The 19,814-nt window shown below is 43.0% G+C and overlaps 1 protein-coding gene across 1 annotated transcript in view; it reads right to left on the bottom strand.

The window, feature by feature from the left end:
- Window positions 1-316: 316 nt before the first annotated feature.
- The window catches only part of LHFPL7 (LHFPL tetraspan subfamily member 7), a 108,886-nt gene continuing 89,388 nt past the window's right edge, over window positions 317-19,814 (bottom strand). Inside the window, exon 4 of the mRNA XM_070731465.1 lies at window positions 317-543. Within this exon, the coding sequence (XP_070587566.1) occupies window positions 317-543 (227 nt within the window). The remainder of the gene's footprint in view (window positions 544-19,814) is intronic.

The following is a 19,814-nucleotide window of genomic DNA, read 5'->3' as shown; positions in this document are numbered from 1 at the left end:
TTGAAGCCTTTTAAAAAAAGATTATTTGAGTTGCCAAAGAAACAGGGAGGTAGATATTGAGGACAAAACCGAATTTTCATTCTTTCGGAAGCATTCGGCATTCGAACGCGAGAAAAGTTTTGAGGCAACCCATTCAAAACCTGGCGATCTTATTGCAGAAATCAGAAAGCTGATCACCGATGTATTTTGGGTTTGCTTGGAGTGACTTAAAAGTACTTTTCTTCTTATTATTCTTTTGCCTCAAAGCTCCAAGGAAGCGCTCGGATTCATGGCAATCCGCAAATTTCCAACCAGAAAAAATCTTGATTGCGAAATATTACAAAATGGTAGGAATTGGGGTGGGGTAAGGGTGGTCTTTTGGTGCATACTTTGCAAAATAGGGCAGAAAGACAGAAAGCATCACCCCTACGATGGCCAACATGTAACCCCAGCCCAGCTGGCAATTCCCTGCGTAATAAATGCTCGAATCCTCGCAATGTGTCCTGACGGCCGACGAGCCGAGTCCGAACGGATACACCAGCAGGCCGAACCCCATGATGAACACTAGGAAGAGAAGAGGAGAAGGAGAACATAAATTAACATTTCAAAGCATATAATAATAATAATAATAATAATAATAATAATAATAATAATAATAATAATAATAATACAGTGTTCCCTCAATTTTCGCGGGTTCGAACTTCGCGGAATGTCTATACCACGGTTTTTCAAAAATATTAATTAAAAAATACTTTACGTCCCCCCCCCCCTATACCACGGTTTTTCCCGCCTGATGATGTCATATGTCATTGCCAAACTTTCATCTGCCTTTAAAAAACATTTTTTTAAATAAACTTTAATAAATAAACATGGTGAGTAATAATCTAAATGGTTGCTAAGGGAATGGGAAATTGTAAATTTAGGGGTTTACAGTGTTAAGGGAAGGCTTGGGATACTGTTCATAGCCCAAAATAGTGTATTTACTTCCGCATCTCTACTTCGCGGAAATTCGACTTTCGCGGGCGGTCTTGGAACGCATCTCCCACGAAAATCGAGGGAACACTGTAATAATAATCCCGAAAAAGTGGTCGAAAATGAGCAAACAAAACTACTGTGGGACTTCCGACTTCAGACTGACCGAATTCTGAAGCATAACACTGAATTCTGAAGCATAATGCACCAGACATTGTGATCGTGGAGAAAAAGAAAGCATGGATCATCGACATCGCAATCCCAGGGGACAGCAGAATTGAGGAGAAGCAGCTAAAGAAATTAGTGAAATACGAAGATCTAAAAATCGAGCTGCAACGACTCTGGCATAAGCCCGTGAAAGTGGTCCCAGTGGTACTTGGCACGCTGGGCGCAGGGCCAAAGGATCTCAGCGGACATTTGAAACCATCGGAATTGACAAAATCTCCACCTGTCAATTGCAAAAGGCCGCTTTACTGGGATCGGCAAACATAATTCGCCGCTACATCACGCAGTCCTAGGTGCTTGGGAAGCGCCCGACTGGTGATGAAATACGAAATCCAGCATAGTGATCTCATTTGCTGTGTTGTACTGACATAATAATAATTATAATAATAATAATAATAATAATAATAATAATAATAATAATATCAACAACAACAACAACAACAACAACAATAGAGTTGGAAGGGACCCTGGAGGTCTTCTAGTCCAACCCTCTTCTTAGGCAGGAAACCCTACATCACTTCAGACAAATGGCTATCCAACCTCTTCTTAAAAACTTCCAGTGTTGGAGCAATTACAACTTCTGATTAATTGCTCTGACAGAAAATTTCTCCTTAGTTCTAAGTTACTTCTCTCCTTGATTAGTTTCCACCCATGGCTTCTTGTTCTGCCCTCAGGTGCTTTGGAGAATAGCTTGACTCCCTCTTCTTTGTGGCAACCCCTGAGATACTGGAAGGCTGCTATCATGTCCCCCCTGGTCCTTCTTTTCATTCAACTAGCCAGGCCCAGTTCCTGCAACTGTGGAGAAAGTTAATTGTATTTTTAACAACAGTTGTAAGGGGCCTTAGAGGTCATCTAGTCCAACACCCACCCACCCCTGCCCAAGCGGGAAACCCTCTGTTTCAGTCTCTTCTTGAAAGCCTCCAGTGATGAAGGTCAACAGTGATGAAGGTCAAACATAAGGCAACTTCTGTTCCACTGGTTGATTGATCTCACTATCAGAAAATTCCTCCTTATTTCCAGTTTGAACCTCTCCTTGTTCAGTTTCCATCCATTGTTCCTTGTGTGGCCTTCAGGTGCTTTGGAAAACAGCTTGATATCTCAGGGGCAGCCCCTCAAGTATTGGAAGGCTGCTATCGTGTCTCCCCTGGTCCTTCTTTTCATTCAACTAGCCAGGACCAGTTCCTGCAACTGTTCTTCATATGTTTTAGCCTCCAGTCCTTCATTCTCTTTGTCGCTCTTCTCTGCACTCCTTCTAGAGTCCCCACATCCTTTTTATAGCGTGGTGAACAAAACTGGATGCAATACTCTAGGTGTGGTCTTACTAAAGCTTTATTGAGCCGGGGTGGCGCAGCAGGTAAAGTGCTGTACTGCAGGCCACTGAAGCTGACTGTAGATCTGAAGGTCAGCGGTTCAAATCTCATCACCAGCTCAAGGTTGACTCATCCTTCCGTCCTTCCGAGGTGGGTCAAATGAGGACCCGGATTGAGGGGGCAATATGCTGGCTCTGTTCAAAAGTGCTATTGCTAACATGTTGTAAGCCGCCCTGAGTCTAAGGAGAAGGGCGGCATAAATAACGAATGAATGAGTGGTATTAGTAAGTACCTCCCTTGATCTTGAATTTCTATCTCTATTTGTATTTATTTGATTTTAATCTTGGCTTTATTATTCTTATTCATAATTCAAGGTGGAGAAAATGCATAATAATAATAGTAATAATAATAGTAATAATTTAATAGGAAAGTATACACAAGAACAAGGGGACACAATCTGAAGTTAGTTGGGGGAAAGATCAAAAGCAACATGAGAAAATATTATTTTACTGAAAGAGTAGTAGATCCTTGGAACAAACTTCCAGCAGACGTGGTAGATAAATCCACAGAAACTGAATTTAAACATGCCTGGGATAAACATAGATCCACCCTAAGATAAAATACAGAAAATAGTATAAGGGCAGACTCGATGGGCTATGAGGTCTTTTTCTGCCGTCAGACTTCTATGTTTCTATGTTTCTATGTTTCTAATTTATTAGATTTGTATGCCGTCCCTCTCTGAGGACTCGGAGCGGCTCACAACAACAATACAACATGTACAAATCTAGTATTAAAAATGATTTAAAACCCTCATTATAAAAAGAAAAACAATCACACAACCTAACAATCCATACATAAAACCATAGTAGCTTGAGGTATATTAATTTTCCCATGCCTGGCGACATAGATGGGTTTTTAGTTCGAAAGGCAAGGAGGGTGGGGACAGTCCTAATCTCTGGGGGGAGTTGATTCCAGAGGGCCAGGGCCGCCACAAAGAAGGCTCTTCCCCTGGGTCCCACCAGACAGTATTGTTTAGTCGACGGGACCCGGAGAAGGCCAACTCCGTGGGACCTAATCGGTCGCTGGGATTCGTGCGGCATATTGATATGATGAATCTGCGGAGAGGGGCGGCATACAAATCCAATAAATAATAATAATAATAATGACACAAATTTACTTATTAATAAGAATTTAAACATATAGAATTTTCTAATACAGTTTAAGTGATATATGATAAGTATTTTTTTTCTATTTTAGATATATATATAGAACCTATATTAATTACCAGATAAATTGATATTGGATTAATTAACTCAATGTAGAAATGAAAGTTTTTATTAAGATGGGCATCATATTGAGTTTGATATTGTTTATACTGATGTAATGTAATTTTTTAGTGTAAGGTGGGAAAAAACTGTTGTTTTTTTATTTATTTTTTCACTTAATAATATTATATAAGCTCTATTGAATGTTTTTTTTTAATGGAAGAAAATAAGCCTCCATGGAATGATCAATAGAAAAAGATAATTTTTATATATGTTTTATTTTAAGCAAGGTTTTAGCGATTGTATTTATGTATTGTTTTCTATTTTATGTTGGAGAAAAATAATTTTTTTATTTGGAAAAAAACCAAAAACAAACACATACAGCTCCTCTGGAGCCCATAAAGCCCGGGTCTCCAACCTTGGCAACTTTTTAAGACTTACAAACTTTCAACTCCCAGAATTCCCCAGCCAGCTTTGCTCTGGAACTCTGGGAGTTGAGGTCCGCAAGTCTTAAAAGTTTATTTATTTATTGTTAGAGTTGAAAGGGACCATGAAGGCCATCGAGTTCAACCCCCTGCCCAAGCAGGAACCCTATAGCACACCAGTCAAGTGGCAGTTCAATCTCCTCTTAAAAATGTCCAGAGTGTTGGAGTTCACAAAGTCCACTGATAGGTTGTTCCATTGATTGATTGCTCTGACCATCAGGAAGTTCCTCCTTATCTCCATGTTGAATCTCTCCTTGGTCAGCTTCCAGCTGTTGTTCCTCGTCTGGCCCTCTGGTGTCCTGGGGAATAAAGTGATCCCCTCCTCTCTGTGACATCCCCTCGTATACTTGTAGACCGCTATCATGTCCGCTCTGGCCCTCCTTTTCTCTAGGCTATCCATGCCCAGTTCCCTCAGTCTCTCTTCGTAAGTCTTGGTTTCCAGTCCCTTAATCACCTTGGTTGCTCTTTTCTGCACCTTCTCCAGAGTTTCAATGTCTCTTTTGAACTGTGGTGACCAGAACTGAACATAGTACTCCAGGTGTGGTCGGACCAGGGCGTAGTAGAGTGGTATTAAGACTTCCCTGGTCTTGGAGTGTATTCCCCTGTTGATGCAGCTTAGGATTGTGTTGGCTTTTTTAGCTGCTGCTGTACATTGTTGGCTCATGTTTAGTTGATTGTCCATCAAGACTCTGAGGTCTCTTTCGCAGTCGCTACTGCTAAGAGGGGTTTCTCCCAGGTTGTATGTGTGTCCAGGGTTTTTTCTGCCTAGGTGCAGGACTTTGCTCTTGTCGATGTTGAACATCATTTTGTTGGTGTGGGCCCACTGTGTTAGTCTGTCCAGGTCTTTCTGTAATTTTAGCCTGTCTTCTAGGGTATTGGCTACCCCCAAATTTGCCGAGGCTGCTGTAAAGTACCGCTTTCTCTCTCTCCCATCCCCTCCCCACCCCCAGACTCCATGCCTGGGAGATTAGAAAGTAGAGTAAAAGGTGACCTTCTCTTAAATTGATGCTTATGGTCTTGGCTATAAACCATCTCGCGGCTGACAGTGTCTTTCCTGGTGAAGGACTCCAGGAAGGGATTTATAATGGCCGGGAGTGTTTTGGGGAGGGGTGGGTGCGAATGCGGCGCCTGCAGAAATAAATGAACACGTTAAGGAAAGGACAGGGAATCACCCGGGTCCCTACGAAGGCAAAGCGCCATCATTTACTACGGTCTCTGGCAATCCGGAGCTATGGGAAGAGCCGCTGCGGCTTCGGCAAACCTTGTCGCTTTTATTTATGTGGTCACGTGGGGGAAAGAACAAAGGCCAAGAGATGCTGTCAAGGGGCCGCTTAGATTCAGAATTCACCGAATAATAGAATTGGGAAGGGACCTCGGAGGTCTTCTAGTCCAACCCTCCGCAGAAAACACTATACAGGTATATCATTTTAGACAAACTTGTTGCTTGTATCCTTAAGATTTGTATTAATACTTTTTCATTGCTTATTTGCCCCTTATGACATAGAAACATAGAAGACTGACGGCAGAAAAAGACCTCCTGGGCCATCTAGTCTGCCCTTATACTATTTCCTGTATTTTATCTTAGGATGGATCTATGTTTATCCCAGGCATGTTTAAATTCAGTGACTGTGGATTTACCAACCACGTCTGCTGGAAGTTTGTTCCAAGGATCTACAGTAGTCCCTCACCTATCGCTGGTGTTACGTTCCAGACCCGGCCGCGATAGGTGAAATCCGCAATGGGGAATTTCTCCTCTTTCCCAGCTCTTTCTACAACCCCAAGCACACCGTCGCCGCCGCCAACCACTAAGCGCGCCTCCAAAGACTGCCTTCTCGGCACTGGCGAGGCGGGTTGAACGAGGGGACGGGCCTCCGCCGGAGCTCAGTCCCCGCCCCGCTCATCATTCGCCCAGCCGCGGGCTGGTTGGCTTGTCCTGCCCTTCCAAACTTCTAAGCGCCGTATCTGTGCCAACGCTGACTTCAAAACCCGCGATGAAGTGAAGCCGTGGTGGGTGAAGCGCGATATAGCGAGGGACTACTGTACTACTCTTTCAGTAAAATAATATTTTCTCACGTTGCTTTTGATCTTTCCTCCAACTAACCTCAGATTGTGCCCCCTTGTTCTTGTGTTCACTTTCCTATTAAAAACACTTCCCTCCTGGACCTTATTTAACCCTTTAACATATTTAAATGTTTCTATCATGTCCCCCCTTTTCCTTCTGTCCTCCAGACTATAAATAAGGTCTAAAATAAAATACAGGAAATAGTATAAGGGCAGACTAGATGGACCAGGAGGTCTTTTTCTGCCGTCAGACTTCCATGTTTCTATGTTTCTATGTAGATAAAAATAGAAAATAGAAAATAAATAGAAATAGAAATAGAAAAAATAGAAAATAATAGAAAATAGAATGGAATGGAATAGCATTTGAAGAGAATAGAGAAGAACAACAGAGTTGGAAGAAACCTTGTACGAAAAACAGCACAATCGGAAAACCGGAAGTCCATTTTTTTTTCAAACTTCCGTTTTGCCAGTTGGGCTGTTTTTTTCACCGTCCCAGGCATTAGTGAGGTCTGTGTGCATGCGTGGGGAGAGGGGCAGCATAGGGGGGTACACATGCGTGGGGAAGGGAGGGAATGAGTGTAGGCACCTGCATGCCTGCTAGCACGCACGCACACACATACACACACACACACAAACCCCCTCACCTCTGTGTATGCGCACAGGCCTCACTGAAGCCTGGAACGGTGAAAAAAACAGCCAAGCAGGCAAACCGGAAGTTCAAAAAAAACACTCCAGAGCCTTTGGGGAAGAATAGAATAGAATAGAATCATTTATTGGCCAAATGTGATTGGACACACAAGGAATTTGACTTTGGTGCGGTTCCTCTCAGTGTACATAAAGGAAAATATTCATTTGTCAAGAATCCTGAGGTAAAAATTTTTTATTTATTTATTTATTTATTAGATTTGTATGCCGCCCCTCTCCGCAGACTCGGGACGGCTCACAACAACAATAAAACAATGTACAACAAATCTAATAATCTAAAAATCACTAAAAACCCCATTATTAAAAGCAAACATACACACAAACATACCATGCATAAACTGTATAGGCCCGGGGGAGATGTCTCAGTTCCCCCATGTCTGACGGCAGAGGTGGGTTTTAAGGAGTTTATGAAAGGCAAGGAGGGTGGGGGCAGTTCTAATCTCTGGGGGGAGCTGATTCCAGAGGGTCAGGGCCGTCACAGAGAAGGCTCTTCCTCTGGGTCCTGCCAAACGACATTGGTTAGTCGACGGGACCCGGAGAAGGCCAACTCTGTGGGACCTAACCGGTTGCTGGGATTCGTGCGGCAGAAGGCGGTCTCGCAGATATCCTGGTCCTATGCCATGAAAGGCTTTATAGGTCATAATCAACACTTTGAATTGTGACCGGAAACTGATTGGCAAAAATTGATGGTCATAGGGGTCAAATAAGCCTTGATTCAAGTCAATGTTATACAAAATGGCGGAAGGGCATTTCAGAGGCAGAAGATAAGAAGAAAGGAGGAAGGGAGAGGGAGGGGAGGGAAGAAAGAAGATGAGAAAGGGAATGGGGAAAGAAAGAAGGGAGCAAGGAAACAAGGGATGAAAATGAGAAAGGGGAAGGAAAGGAAGAATGAAGGAGAGAGGGAGGGAGGGAGGAAGAAGAGAAAAATAGAGGAAAAAGAAGTAAGTTAGGAAGGAGGGGAGGGAGAAAAGGAGAAAGAAGAAGGGGGAAGGAAGAAAGGAAGGATGGAAGGAAGGAAAGCTAATTGCACATTTTAAAAGGATCTTTGTTCCTTTAAATTTAAATATGTTAAAGGGTTAAATAAGGTTCAGGAGAGAAGTGTTTTTAATAGGAAAGTGAACACAAGAACAAGGGGACACAATCTGAAGTTAGTTCGGGGAAAGATCAAAAGCAACGTGAGAAAATATTTTTTGACTGAAAGAGTCGTAGATCCTTGGAACAAACTTCCAGCAGACGTGGTAGATAAATCCACAGTCACTGAATTTAAACATGCCTGGGATAAACATACTGTATATCCATTGTAAGATAAAATACAGGAAATAGTATAAGGGCAGACTAGATGGACCATGAGGTCTTTTTCTGCCGTCAGACTTCTATGTTTCTATGTTTAAGTTACTCCAGAGTTTCCAAGATGGCAGCAGAATCCCAAAGCCCATCATCTCTGTGATTTAAGAATAATTTATGACTTTTCCATTCTTTCCTGAGTAGCCCGGCAGAGGAAATATAATACAGGCAGACTCCACTTCTCAGCAAGGAGGAAAGGTTTCTCCTCGGGGCTGTAAGTAAAACGGGGGATTTTCATGTTAAACTCTGGGACTGCAAAATGACAACGGAAGATTGATTTCCACCAAGAGTCTACGGTTTAGAGGCCGACTGTTCACATCTGCCTTTCTCAATCTTGGCACATTGAGGGTGGAGTGTATTTCAACTCTTCCACGCGTCTCAAAGCATGCCGGCTGGGGAATTCTGGGAGTAGGAATTAAGCAATTCATGCCATAATAAATAATTCAACTTGGGGATACGCTGCCCTGTCTCGCAATAATAACAGAATTCTTACTATATTGGACGCTAATTTTGTATCTTAAAAGCACTCTGGAGATTCCCGTTAAGGCAATTAAAAAAAATTCAAAGTGACAGTTGCAACTGTGCAATCCAGGAGCCTAGAGGCCCATATGTGAGATGCATGAGAAGGAAGGAAGAAAAGAAGGAAGGAAGAAAAAGGAAAGGGAGGGAGGGAGGAAAGAAGGAAAGAAGGTAGGGAGGAAGGAAGGAAGGAAAGAAGGAAAGAAGGAAGGAAGGAATAGGAGAGAGAAGGAGGAAGGAAGGGAAAGGAAACTGAAGAAAGGAAGATAGGAAAAGGAGAAAGGAAGTGAAAGGAGAAAGGAAGGAAGAAGGAAGGAAGGAAGAAAGAAAAAAGGAAAGGAAGAATTTTATATATATATTATATATCTTTTCTCCCATCCATATATCCTTCCTCTACTCTTCATTGATGTATTCTATTCTCATATCTCTTCTTCTATCCCTTCCCTGATATTTACTACTGCACGTTTTTATTCTCCTTAACTTTCAATTTGTATTGGAATAAATAAATAAATAAATAAATAAATAAATAAATAAATAAATAAATAAATAAGAAAGAAAGAAAGAAAGAAAGAAAGAAAGAAAGAAAGATTATTAGGAAGGAAAGGGGAAAAAAGGAAGGAAGCAAGATAGGAGAAAGAAGGCAGAAGGAAGGGAAAAGAAAAAGGCATTTTTTCCTACACAAGAAACATATGCAAACCCTTTTCCAAGACATAAAACAAGTTACCATGCTGCGGAAACAAAACAAAACCAAGTTTCTTCTAAACAAACTCTCCCCCAATAACTTTCCCCCAGTTTTAGATCTAATGCTGCTCTACTCCCTAGGCCTTCCTTTCACCCTCACTACCATCTCTCAACTGCCAAACCTTGTCCCCCTCTAAGGCAGAGACCCCTTCCGCTTTGGAAGATGCTGCCTGTTTGCTATTTGGAACAAGGAGGGGAAAAAACCCAAACTGAATGCCACAAAAAAAGGGGTGCCAGAGTTCCTGTTGGGGCCTGGTGGTCTCCATTGAAATATCAGGACTTTATCCAACTGCAGGAGTTAATTATAGAGACTTTGGTAGTTGCTCTCTTGCAGCTCTGATGACCTTACCTAGTTAGAAACATAGAAACATAGAAGTCTGACGGCAGAAAAAGACCCCATGGTCCATCTAGTCTGCCCTTATACTATTTCCTGTATTTTATCTTAGGATGGATATATGTTTATCCCAGGCATGTTTACATTCAGTTACTGTGGATTTATCTACCACGTCTGCTGGAAGTTTGTTCCAAGGATCTACTACTCTTTCAGTAAAATAATATTTTCTCATGTTGCTTCTGATCTTTCCCCCAACTAACTTCAGATTGTGTCCCCTTGTTCTTGTGTTCACTTTCCTATTAAAAACACTTCCCTCCTGAACCTTATTTAACCCTTTAATATATTTAAATGTTTCGATCATGTCCCCCCTTTTCCTTCTGTCTTCCAGACTATACAGATTGAGTTCATTAAGTCTTTCCGGATACGTTTTATACTTAAGACCTTCCACCATTCTTGTAGCCCGTCTTTGGACCCGTTCAATTTTGTCAATATCTTTTTGTACTTGAGTCATGAAACATCTGCAAGAACACCACACAGCTGGAAAAGCACCAAGGGCCCCATAATTCTCCTCCTGCTCCCCCCTCCCTCCTAGCACTGATGAAGTTTGGAAGATTGGACTTAATCCCTGGATAGTTCAATGGATTTGCAGCTGGCTGAAGCGTAGACATCAGAGAGTTATTGTTAATGGCGAGTATTCTGAGCAGAGACAGGTTACAAGCGGTGTGCCACAAGGGTCTGTTCTAGGTCCTATTCTTTTTAATATGTTTGTGAGTGACATAGGGAAAGGTTTGGTAGGGAAGGTTGGCCTATTTGCCGATGACTCTAAAGTGTGCAATAGGGTTGATATTCCTGGAGGGGTCTGTAATATGGTAAATGATTTAGCTTTACTAGATAAGTGGTCAAAGCAATGGAAACTGCAGTTTAATGTTTCCAAATGTAAAAGAATGCACTTGGGGAAAAGGAATCCTCAATCTGAGTATTGTATTGGCAGTTCTGTGTTAGCAAAAACTTCAGAAGAAAAGGATTTAGGGGTAGTGATTTCAGACAGTCTCAAAATGGGTGAACAGTGCAGTCAGGCGGTAGGGAAAGCAAGTAGGATGCTTGGCTGCATAGCTAGAGGTATAACAAGCAGGAAGAGGGAGATTATGATCCCGCTATATAGAGTGCTGGTGAGACCACATGTGGAATACTGTGTTCGGTTCTGGATATTGACAAAATTGAATGGGTCCAAAGACGGGCAACAAGAATGGTGGAAGGTCTTAAGCATAAAACGTATCAGGAAAGACTTCATGAACTCAATCTGTATAGTCTGGAGGACAGAAGGGAAAGGGGGGACATGATCAAGGGGACATAATCTGAAGTTAGTTGGGGGAAAGATCAGAAGCAACATGAGACAATATTATTTTACTGAAAGAGTAGTAGATCCTTGGAACAAACTTCCAGCAGACGTGGTTGGTAAATCCACAGTAACTGAATTTAAACATGCCTGGGATAAACATATATCCATCCTAAGATAAAATACAAGAAATAGTATAAGGGCAGACTAGAGTCTGCGGAGAGGGACGGCATACGAATCTAAATAATAGATAGATAGATAGATAGATAGATAGATAGATAGATAGATAGACAGACAGACAGACAGACAGACAGACAGACAGACAGACAGACAGACAGACAGACAGACAGACAGACAGACAGACAGATAGATGGACCACAAGGTCTTTTTCTGCCATCAGACTTCTATGTTTCTATGTTTCATAGTTGGGCCATGAAACATCTGCAAGAAAACAACCAAGCTCAAAGAGCACCAAGGACCTCCCAGTACTCCCCCTCCTCCTCCTCCTCAACCCCATTCCCTTCTAACACTGATGACATTACCTAGTTGGGTCATAAAATTTATTAAATATATACATTAAAAAAGGAAAACAAACAAACAAATAGTCTAACATACAAACATTTAAATGCATATACAATGGTACCTCTACTTACGAACTTAATTCATTCCGTGACCAGGTTCTTAAGTAGAAAAGTTTGTAAGAAGAAGCAATTTTTCCCATAGGAATCAATGTAAAAGCAAATAATGTGTACGATTGGGGAAACCACAGGGAGGGTGGAGGCCCTGTTTCCTCCCAGGAGATTCCTAGAGAGGCCCCACGGAGGCTTCTCCCAACCTCTTCCAGCCCTGTTTCCTCCCAGGAGATTCCTAGGGAGGCCCCACAGAGGCTTCTCCCTGCCTTTTCCGGCCCGGTTTCCTCCCAGGAGATTCCTAGACAGGCCCCACGGAGGCTTCTCCTCGCCTTTTCCAGCCCTGTTTCCTCCCAGAAAATTCCTAGAGAGGCCCCACAGAGGCTTCTCCCCACCTTTTCCGACCCTGTTTCCTCCCAGGAGATTTCTAGACAGGCCCCACGGAGGCTTCTCCCTGCCTTTTCCGGTTACAGTTTCGGAGACTCGGGTTTGTAAGTGAAAAATGGTTCTTGAGAAGAGGCAAAAAAATCTTGAACACCCGGTTCTCACCTAGAAAAGTTGTAAGTAGAGGCATTTGTAGGTAGAGGTACCACTGTGTATCCATATATACATATTCTAGTTATGTATTCACTTATAAATCCATCTATATGAATATACATATATATCTATGTAATTTTTAATTGAACTTTCCCATCCTCATTTCTGTCCTCCTTACACTGCAATGGGTTCATTGCATGACTCCATGCTGAAACGCAAGCAACAACATGCCTGGAATTTAGAGGCAGTCCACTCCTGACCTTAAAATCTGCAAGACAGGAGAGCTTTCAATCAGAGACACACACCCCTCTCTCTGCCGGAGCTTGGAGCTGTGCTATTAAAAGGGACCCTCACCCCCACCCCTCAAATCATCTTCTGGCCACGCCAAAGCCTTCCAGCCTAATGTGACCGATGACATTTCCCACCCTGTGAGACAGGAAGTGCGTGAGAATCGCAACTCCAATTCTACAAGTACTTTGTCACCAGAAAAACAAAAACCCCATACTGTACTGGAAATTCCTCCCAGAAATTCCCATTCCCTTCCTCCCCCCCCCCCCAAGCAGGAAGGGGTGGGCAGGGGGCTCAGTCAGTTGGGCATCAAACCTCTAAGGAGCGCCTGACGATAAATCAAGAAGTGTCTAAATACACAATACGGAATAGAAGGAAGGAAGGAGGGAGGGAGGGGGGAGGGAGGGGAGGAAGGAGGGAGGAGGGAAGGAGGGAGGGAGGTGGGGGAGGGAGGGAGGGAAGGAAGGAAGGAGGGTGGGGGGAGGGAGGGAGGGAAGAAAGGAGGGGGGAGGGAGGGAAAGAAGGAAGGAAGGAAGGAAGGATGCCAGCTATACCAGGTATTAATTTTTGTATTTTATTTATTTATTTTGTCCAATACACAATGAGGGTTTTAATGGGTATACAGTATACCATATCTATATACACATAGTAAATACATGATGAAGGTTATAGAGGAGATACTCATAGTAAAATATATCTAAGAAATAATAGAAAAGAAGGTATAGTAATAGAACATATCAATGAAAGAATAGAAGAGATATAGGAATAGAAGAAAGGTATAAGAGATATAGGAGAGCAATAGGACAGGGGATGGAAGGCACTCTAGTGCACTTGTACTCGCCCCTTACTGACCTCTTAGGAATCTGGATAAGTCAACCGTAGATAATCTAAGGGTAAAGTGTTGGGGGTTTGGGGATGACACTATGGAGTCCGGTAATGAATTCCACGCTTCGACAACTCAGTTACTGAAGTCATATTTTTTACAGTCAACTTTGGAGCGGTTAATATAAATCCAATAAATAATAAATATAAATCCAATAAATAATAAAAATAATATTAAGTTTGAATCTGTTGTGTGCTCTTGTGTTGTTGTGGTTGAAGCTGAAGTAGTCGCCGACAGGCTGGACGTTGCAGCATATGATCTTGTGGGCAATACTTAGATCTTGTTTAAGGCGTCTTAGTTCTAAACTTTCTAGGCCCAGGATTGAAAGTCTAGTCTCGTAGGGTCTTCTGTTTCGAGTGGAGTGGTAGGCAGATTATTTCCCCCTTTCTTCCTCCCCCAAAACTAAGGTGCATCTTATATTCTGGTATGTCTTATACTCTGAAAAATACGGTATATAGTATATACTCTTGATTTACAAGTATCTGTTTAGTGACAGGCTAAAGTTACAACAGCACTAGCAAAAAGTGGCATTTTCCACACTTGCGACAATTGCAGCAGTTCCCCGTGATCACATAATTAAAATTCAGAGCCCTGGCAACTGGCATGTACTTTTGACAGTTGCAGGGTCCTCGAGGTCACATGGGATCTCCCTTTGGCGAGGGGGGGATTCACTTAACAACCCTGTGACTCACTTAACAACCTTCCCAGCTGGCTTCTGACAAGCAAAGCTAACGGGGAAAGGGCAGATTCACTTAACAACCACATTCCCCACTTAACAGCCGTAGGGATTCACTTAACAACGGTGGCAAGAAAGGTCATAAAAATGGTGCAAGGCTCACTTAGCAATTGTCTTGCTTAACAGTGGATATTTTGGGTTGAACTGTGGTTGAACTGTGGTCGAGGACTCTATTAGCTGTAATCATCATCATAATAATAGTCGGAAAAGAGTTACCAGAACTACTGCATTTTATTTTAATGTTCTGAATAAAGAAACACCAGCTACCGGCTTATTATTTCTGGCCCATTTCCCAGCTAAAATTATCACAACTGAGCAGCTGCTTTCTAGTATATCTTAAGCAGGTTTTGGCTTTGTTTTTGCCAATTCTTCCTCCAGATGCCGAGAACTCGAAATTTTCTGGATTTAAAACAGATTCTTCTTCCTCCTTTGCCCAACTCTCAAGGGTGATCTCAACCCCTGGTGACTAAAGGAAAAGAGCAAACGGCATGTGTAAAACTGAAGCATTTAAATCCAATTTTTTATTTACTACCTGAAAACAGAACAGCTCTAAAATTAGACAGCGGCACTTATTAATGGATCCGAAAGTGTTTTACGCTGGTATTACCACACAGCACTGGATAAAGAGCAAAAAACCACACCCCAAAATGCTGCAAAAAAATCAAGAGAGATAAACTACCTGATTGGAACTGGGAAAGAAAAGAAAAGAAGGAAGGAAGGAAGGAAGGAAGGAAGGAGAAGAGGGAGAGAAAAAAAGAAGGAAAGAAAGAAAAAAGAGAAAAAAGACAGAAAAAGAAGAAAAAGGAAAGAGAAAAAGGAAAGAAGGAAGAGAGGAAGAAAGAAGGAAAGAAAGAAGGAAAGGAAGGAAGGAAGGGAAGGAAGGAAGGAAGGAGAAAAGGGATGGAGAGAAAAAAGAAAGGAAGGAAGTATAGAAAAAGAGAGAAAAAGACAGGAGAGAAGAAAGAAAGAAAAAGAGAAAAGAGAAAAGAGAAAGAGAGAGAAAGGAAGAAAGGAAAGAGGAAGGAAAATAAAGGAGAGAAAGAGAAAAGAAAAAAGGAAGGGAAAGAAAGAAAAAAGAAAGGAAAGAAGGAAGGAAGGAAAGAAGAAAGGGGGAAGAAAGGAAGGAAAAGAAAGAAACAAGAGAAGGGGAAAGAAAGAAAAAAGAATGAGAGGAAGGAAGGAAGGAAGGAAAAGAAAGAAAAAGGAGAGAGAGAAAAGAAGGGGTATCTATGGGGGTGAATCTGCAGGATTGTGTCATGATTGAAACGCCATCTGTTTTGCTCCTACAGGCATCTCTGCTCCTCCAAGGTATTTCTGGGAATGCCAAAGAAATCCACACAGAAGGAGAATTTGAACCCGGAACTCCTTAAATTGCCCTTCTGTCTTTTACACCCCAAACTCACAGCAGTTCTGAGACCTACAGGCAGTCCTCGACTAACAAACATTTATTTTGTGACCATTCAAACTTCCAGCGGCTCTGAAAAAAAGCAAAGACTTACGACCATTTTTCACACGCACCTGTGGTGTCACATGATCCAAATTCAGATATTTGGCAGCCGATGTTATTTTTATGACAGCCACAGCGTTCCGGGAGTCATCCCCTTTTGTGTCCATGGGGGAAGCCAGATTCGCTTAACGACTGAGCTCCTAAACAGCTGCAGTGATTCACTTAACAAACTGTGGCCAGAAAAACAGGAGAAAATTCACTTCCCAAAGGTCTCACTTTGCAACATAAATCCAGGACTTACTAGTGGTGGCAAAGCGAGGACTAACCCATAAGCTCCTCCTTGGGCTTGACAAAGTGCGTTAGCGGGTTTGTGTGTTTGTGTGTGTCCCATATACAGTGATACCTCGTCTTACAAACGCCTCGTCATACAAACTTTTCGAAATACAAACCCAGGGTTTAAGATTTTTTTGCCTCTTCTTCCAAACCATTTTCACCTTATAAACCCAAACCGCCGCCATTGGGATGCCCCGCTTCTGGACTTCCGTTGCCAGCGAAGCACCTGTTTTTGCGTTGCTGGGATTCCCCTGAGGCTCCCCTCCATGGGAAACCCCACCTCCGGACTTCTGTGTTTTTGTGATGCTGCAGGGGAATCCCAGCAGCGCAAAAACAGGCGCTTCGCTGGCAAGGGAAGTCCAGAGGTGGGGTTTCCCAGCGACGGGAGGCCTCAGTGAAACCGCAGCATCGCAAAAAGCACAGAAGTCCGGAGGTGGGGTTTCCCATGGAGGGGAGCCTCAGGGGAATCCCAGCAGCGCAAAAACGGGCACTTCGGCTGGCAAAAGGGGTGAATTTTGGGCTTGTACGCATTAATCGCTTTTCCATTGATTCCTATGGGAAACATTGTTTCGTCTTACAAACTTTTCACCTTAACAACCTCGTTCCGGAACCAATTAAGTTTGTAAGACAAGGTATCACTGTATAGCCAACGTTTCGGTTTCCTTTGCTTCCTGAAGTCACATCCCTCCATCCACAATGATGGGACTAAATGGGTCTTTTGGCTTCGTTTCAACTTCTCCATAAAGTACTCTTAATATTATTTTATTTTTTTAGAAAAGGAACCGATCGATAATGCAACCCCGGGGGCCCCTAGTAAAAATACGGAAAGTTTAGCCACAATAGTTCCCGTCCCCTTTCCCACCAGCCCATATTTTGCTGAGTTTGCCAATTTACTGGGCAGAACCAAAGGGGTCTTTGTGTGCAATTTTTAACACGGCCCATTGCCTCCGTTGTGAAGGACAAAATGCTTTCTCCTCCTCCCCATCTGGATTTTTCAAAAGTGGGTCTGGGGTCTCCATGCCTCCCTTGCAGGTTCCCTGGGAGGGTGCATTAGATTAACAAGAGTTGGAAGGGACCTTGTAAGGTCACCTAGTCCAACCCCTCACCCAAACAGGACCATTTCACCAGAAGAGCCCTTCACTACCGGACTCCATAGTGTCTACCCCTAACCCCCAACATTTTTCCCCTAGACTATCCACGATTGACCTCTCCAAGTTTCTAAGAGGTCAGTAAGGAGCGTGCATAAGTGCACTAGGGTGCCTTCCGTCCCCTGTCTAATTATCTCTCCTATATCTCACATTTCTTTTCTTCCACTCATATACACTATCTCTATATCTCCTCCTCTACCCTCCATTGACGTATTGTACTTTATTCTGATATCTTCACTCATATTCTTTCCTTCCTTCCTTCCTTCCTTCCTTCCTTCCTTCCTTCCTTCCTTCCTTCCTTCCTTCCTTCCTTCCTTCCTTCCTTCCTTCCTTTGCTCTCTTTGATATATATTGTTCTGCCGGGCTCTCTGGTATGAGCCTGCCGAAAATTCAAGGGTACAAATTTCAGATACACACGTTTGAAAATTCAAAACATTGTTCTTTATCACAACATTCAAAAGAAACAAAGCACCCTTTTTGTATTGCAAAGAGCATTCATCCCAAAACATCCTTGTAGGCTGTACAATCCCCTTAATCAGTCCTTAAGTACTTAGCTAGCAGCTGTGAAGAAACGTCACAGCCCTCCTTCTTCCAAGGAAGTGAGATACACGTACTTTGCTCTGCTTTGCTTGCAAAGGCATGAAAAATCAACAAAAAAAGTCCGGAAAACAGCAAAGCACGGTCCTGAAGAACTGCGATCAGATAATCTTCCACAACGGCCAAACCAACACGCTGCTATTTGTATCAGCAGCTCTAATTACTAGAGCACCACCCAAACACAGGTGTGGCCTCTGTTATCTCCTGTAATATGTCCTCAATTGGTCTCTTCTACGCATAACTCTGCGCCTGCGTGGGTCCAAGACTTCCACATCCGAATCGACCGAAGATAATGGAGATTGGCTTCCTGGGATGTGTGCCAAGCCCCCCTCTTCCAAGTCACCCCCACCTTCTTCTTCGTCCGAGGAAACTGCACTACCTGACTCTGTCGGCAATAAAACAGGCCTATGACATGTTGATGTTTCCCCTGCATCCACCTTCACATTCCTTGGGGCAGGAATTACCACACAGTTAATCTCATTAACCTTCATTATGTATTGGACTAACTAACTAACTAACTAACTAACTAACTAACTAACTAACAAACAAACAAACAAACAAATAAATAAATAAATAAATAAATATAAATATAAATATAAATTTCCTGACCGATGGCAGTCCATGCTTCGCCCGGACAGGAAGGATGTCTCCGTGACGTCAAAGCTCCACCCATGGAATTCCCTATTGGGATTCCCCACCTCCGTTTGAGCCTCCCAACCAGCCGACAGCTCCATGGCTCTTTTGCAAAGCTGACAGCCGGGCGGCGGGGCTTCTCGGCGGCCACCCGAATCCGAACGCCGAACCCAAACTTTTGCCGAACTTCCGGGTTCGGCATTCAGGAGAACGCCGAGAAGCCCCCCGGCTGTTTCAAAAAGCAAAAGCCAGGCAGCGGGGCTTCTTGGCGGCCTCCTGAATGCCGAACCCAGAGGTTCGGCAAAAGTTCGGGTTCGGCGTTCGGGTGGACGCCGAGAAGCCCCCCGGCTGTTTCAAAAGGCGACAGCCAGGTGGCGGCCCTTCTCGGCGGCCACCCGAACCCGAACTTTTGCCGAACCTCCGGGTTCGGCGTTCGGGCAGCAGGTTCATAAGGCGGAAAAAGTTTGTAAGAAGAGGCAAAAAATTTCCGAACCCCAGGTTCGTATCTCGGAAAGTTCATATGACGAGGGGTTCGTATCACGAGGTACTACTGTATTTGGATTTCAAGTTTGGATTTCTCTGGCTGGGGAATTCTGGAAGTTGAAGTCCAAATATCTTCAAGTTGCCAAGGTTGGGAAACACTGATCTATTCCACACACACAGTCCTGCTCAAGCAGGAGACCCTACCCTATTTTTGATAGATGGCACTCCAGCCTCTTCTTGAAAGTCTCAAGTGATGACGCTCCCACAACTTCTGAAGGCAACTTTTGTTCCACTAGTTGATTTTTCTCCCTCTCAGGGAGAAAATTCTATGTTGAATCTCTCCTTGATCAATAGGAGAAGGAAGGGTGTGTTGGGCTTGCCAGCCACCTTGAGTTATTTGTAACAATAATAAAATATATAAAATAATAAAAATATATTTTTCATCAAAAAAGCACCACAAAGAATGTTCTTTCTGCGCCAACTCAGGAAGCTCAAACTACCCAAGGAGCTGATGATACAGTTCTACAGAGGAATCTGGCTAGCGTCCTTAGTCTGGTCAGCTTCACCACATTCCCTTGGTTAAGGGCTTAAAAAAACCTTTTTCTGAGAGTAACAATGAAAGAGCTTGCAAGCCAGTAAGAGATGAAAACATCATTAGCACTTAGAAACAGTCGGAGCAAGAAGAGCAATGAAAAAACCCTGCAAAGACTTAGGGCTTGGAAAAATTCTTCTTTGCAGAGAGTAACAATGAAAGAGCTTGCAAGCCGGTAAGAGCTGGGAACATAGTTAGAACCTGATTAGGGCTGGAAAGAAACAAGTTAGAC

This window comes from Erythrolamprus reginae, chromosome 1 (assembly GCF_031021105.1).
Source record: "Erythrolamprus reginae isolate rEryReg1 chromosome 1, rEryReg1.hap1, whole genome shotgun sequence".
Classification (NCBI taxonomy): domain Eukaryota; kingdom Metazoa; phylum Chordata; class Lepidosauria; order Squamata; family Dipsadidae; genus Erythrolamprus; species Erythrolamprus reginae.
Note: the sequence above shows the minus strand (reverse complement) of the source record. Positions and strands in the feature narration are given on the sequence as shown.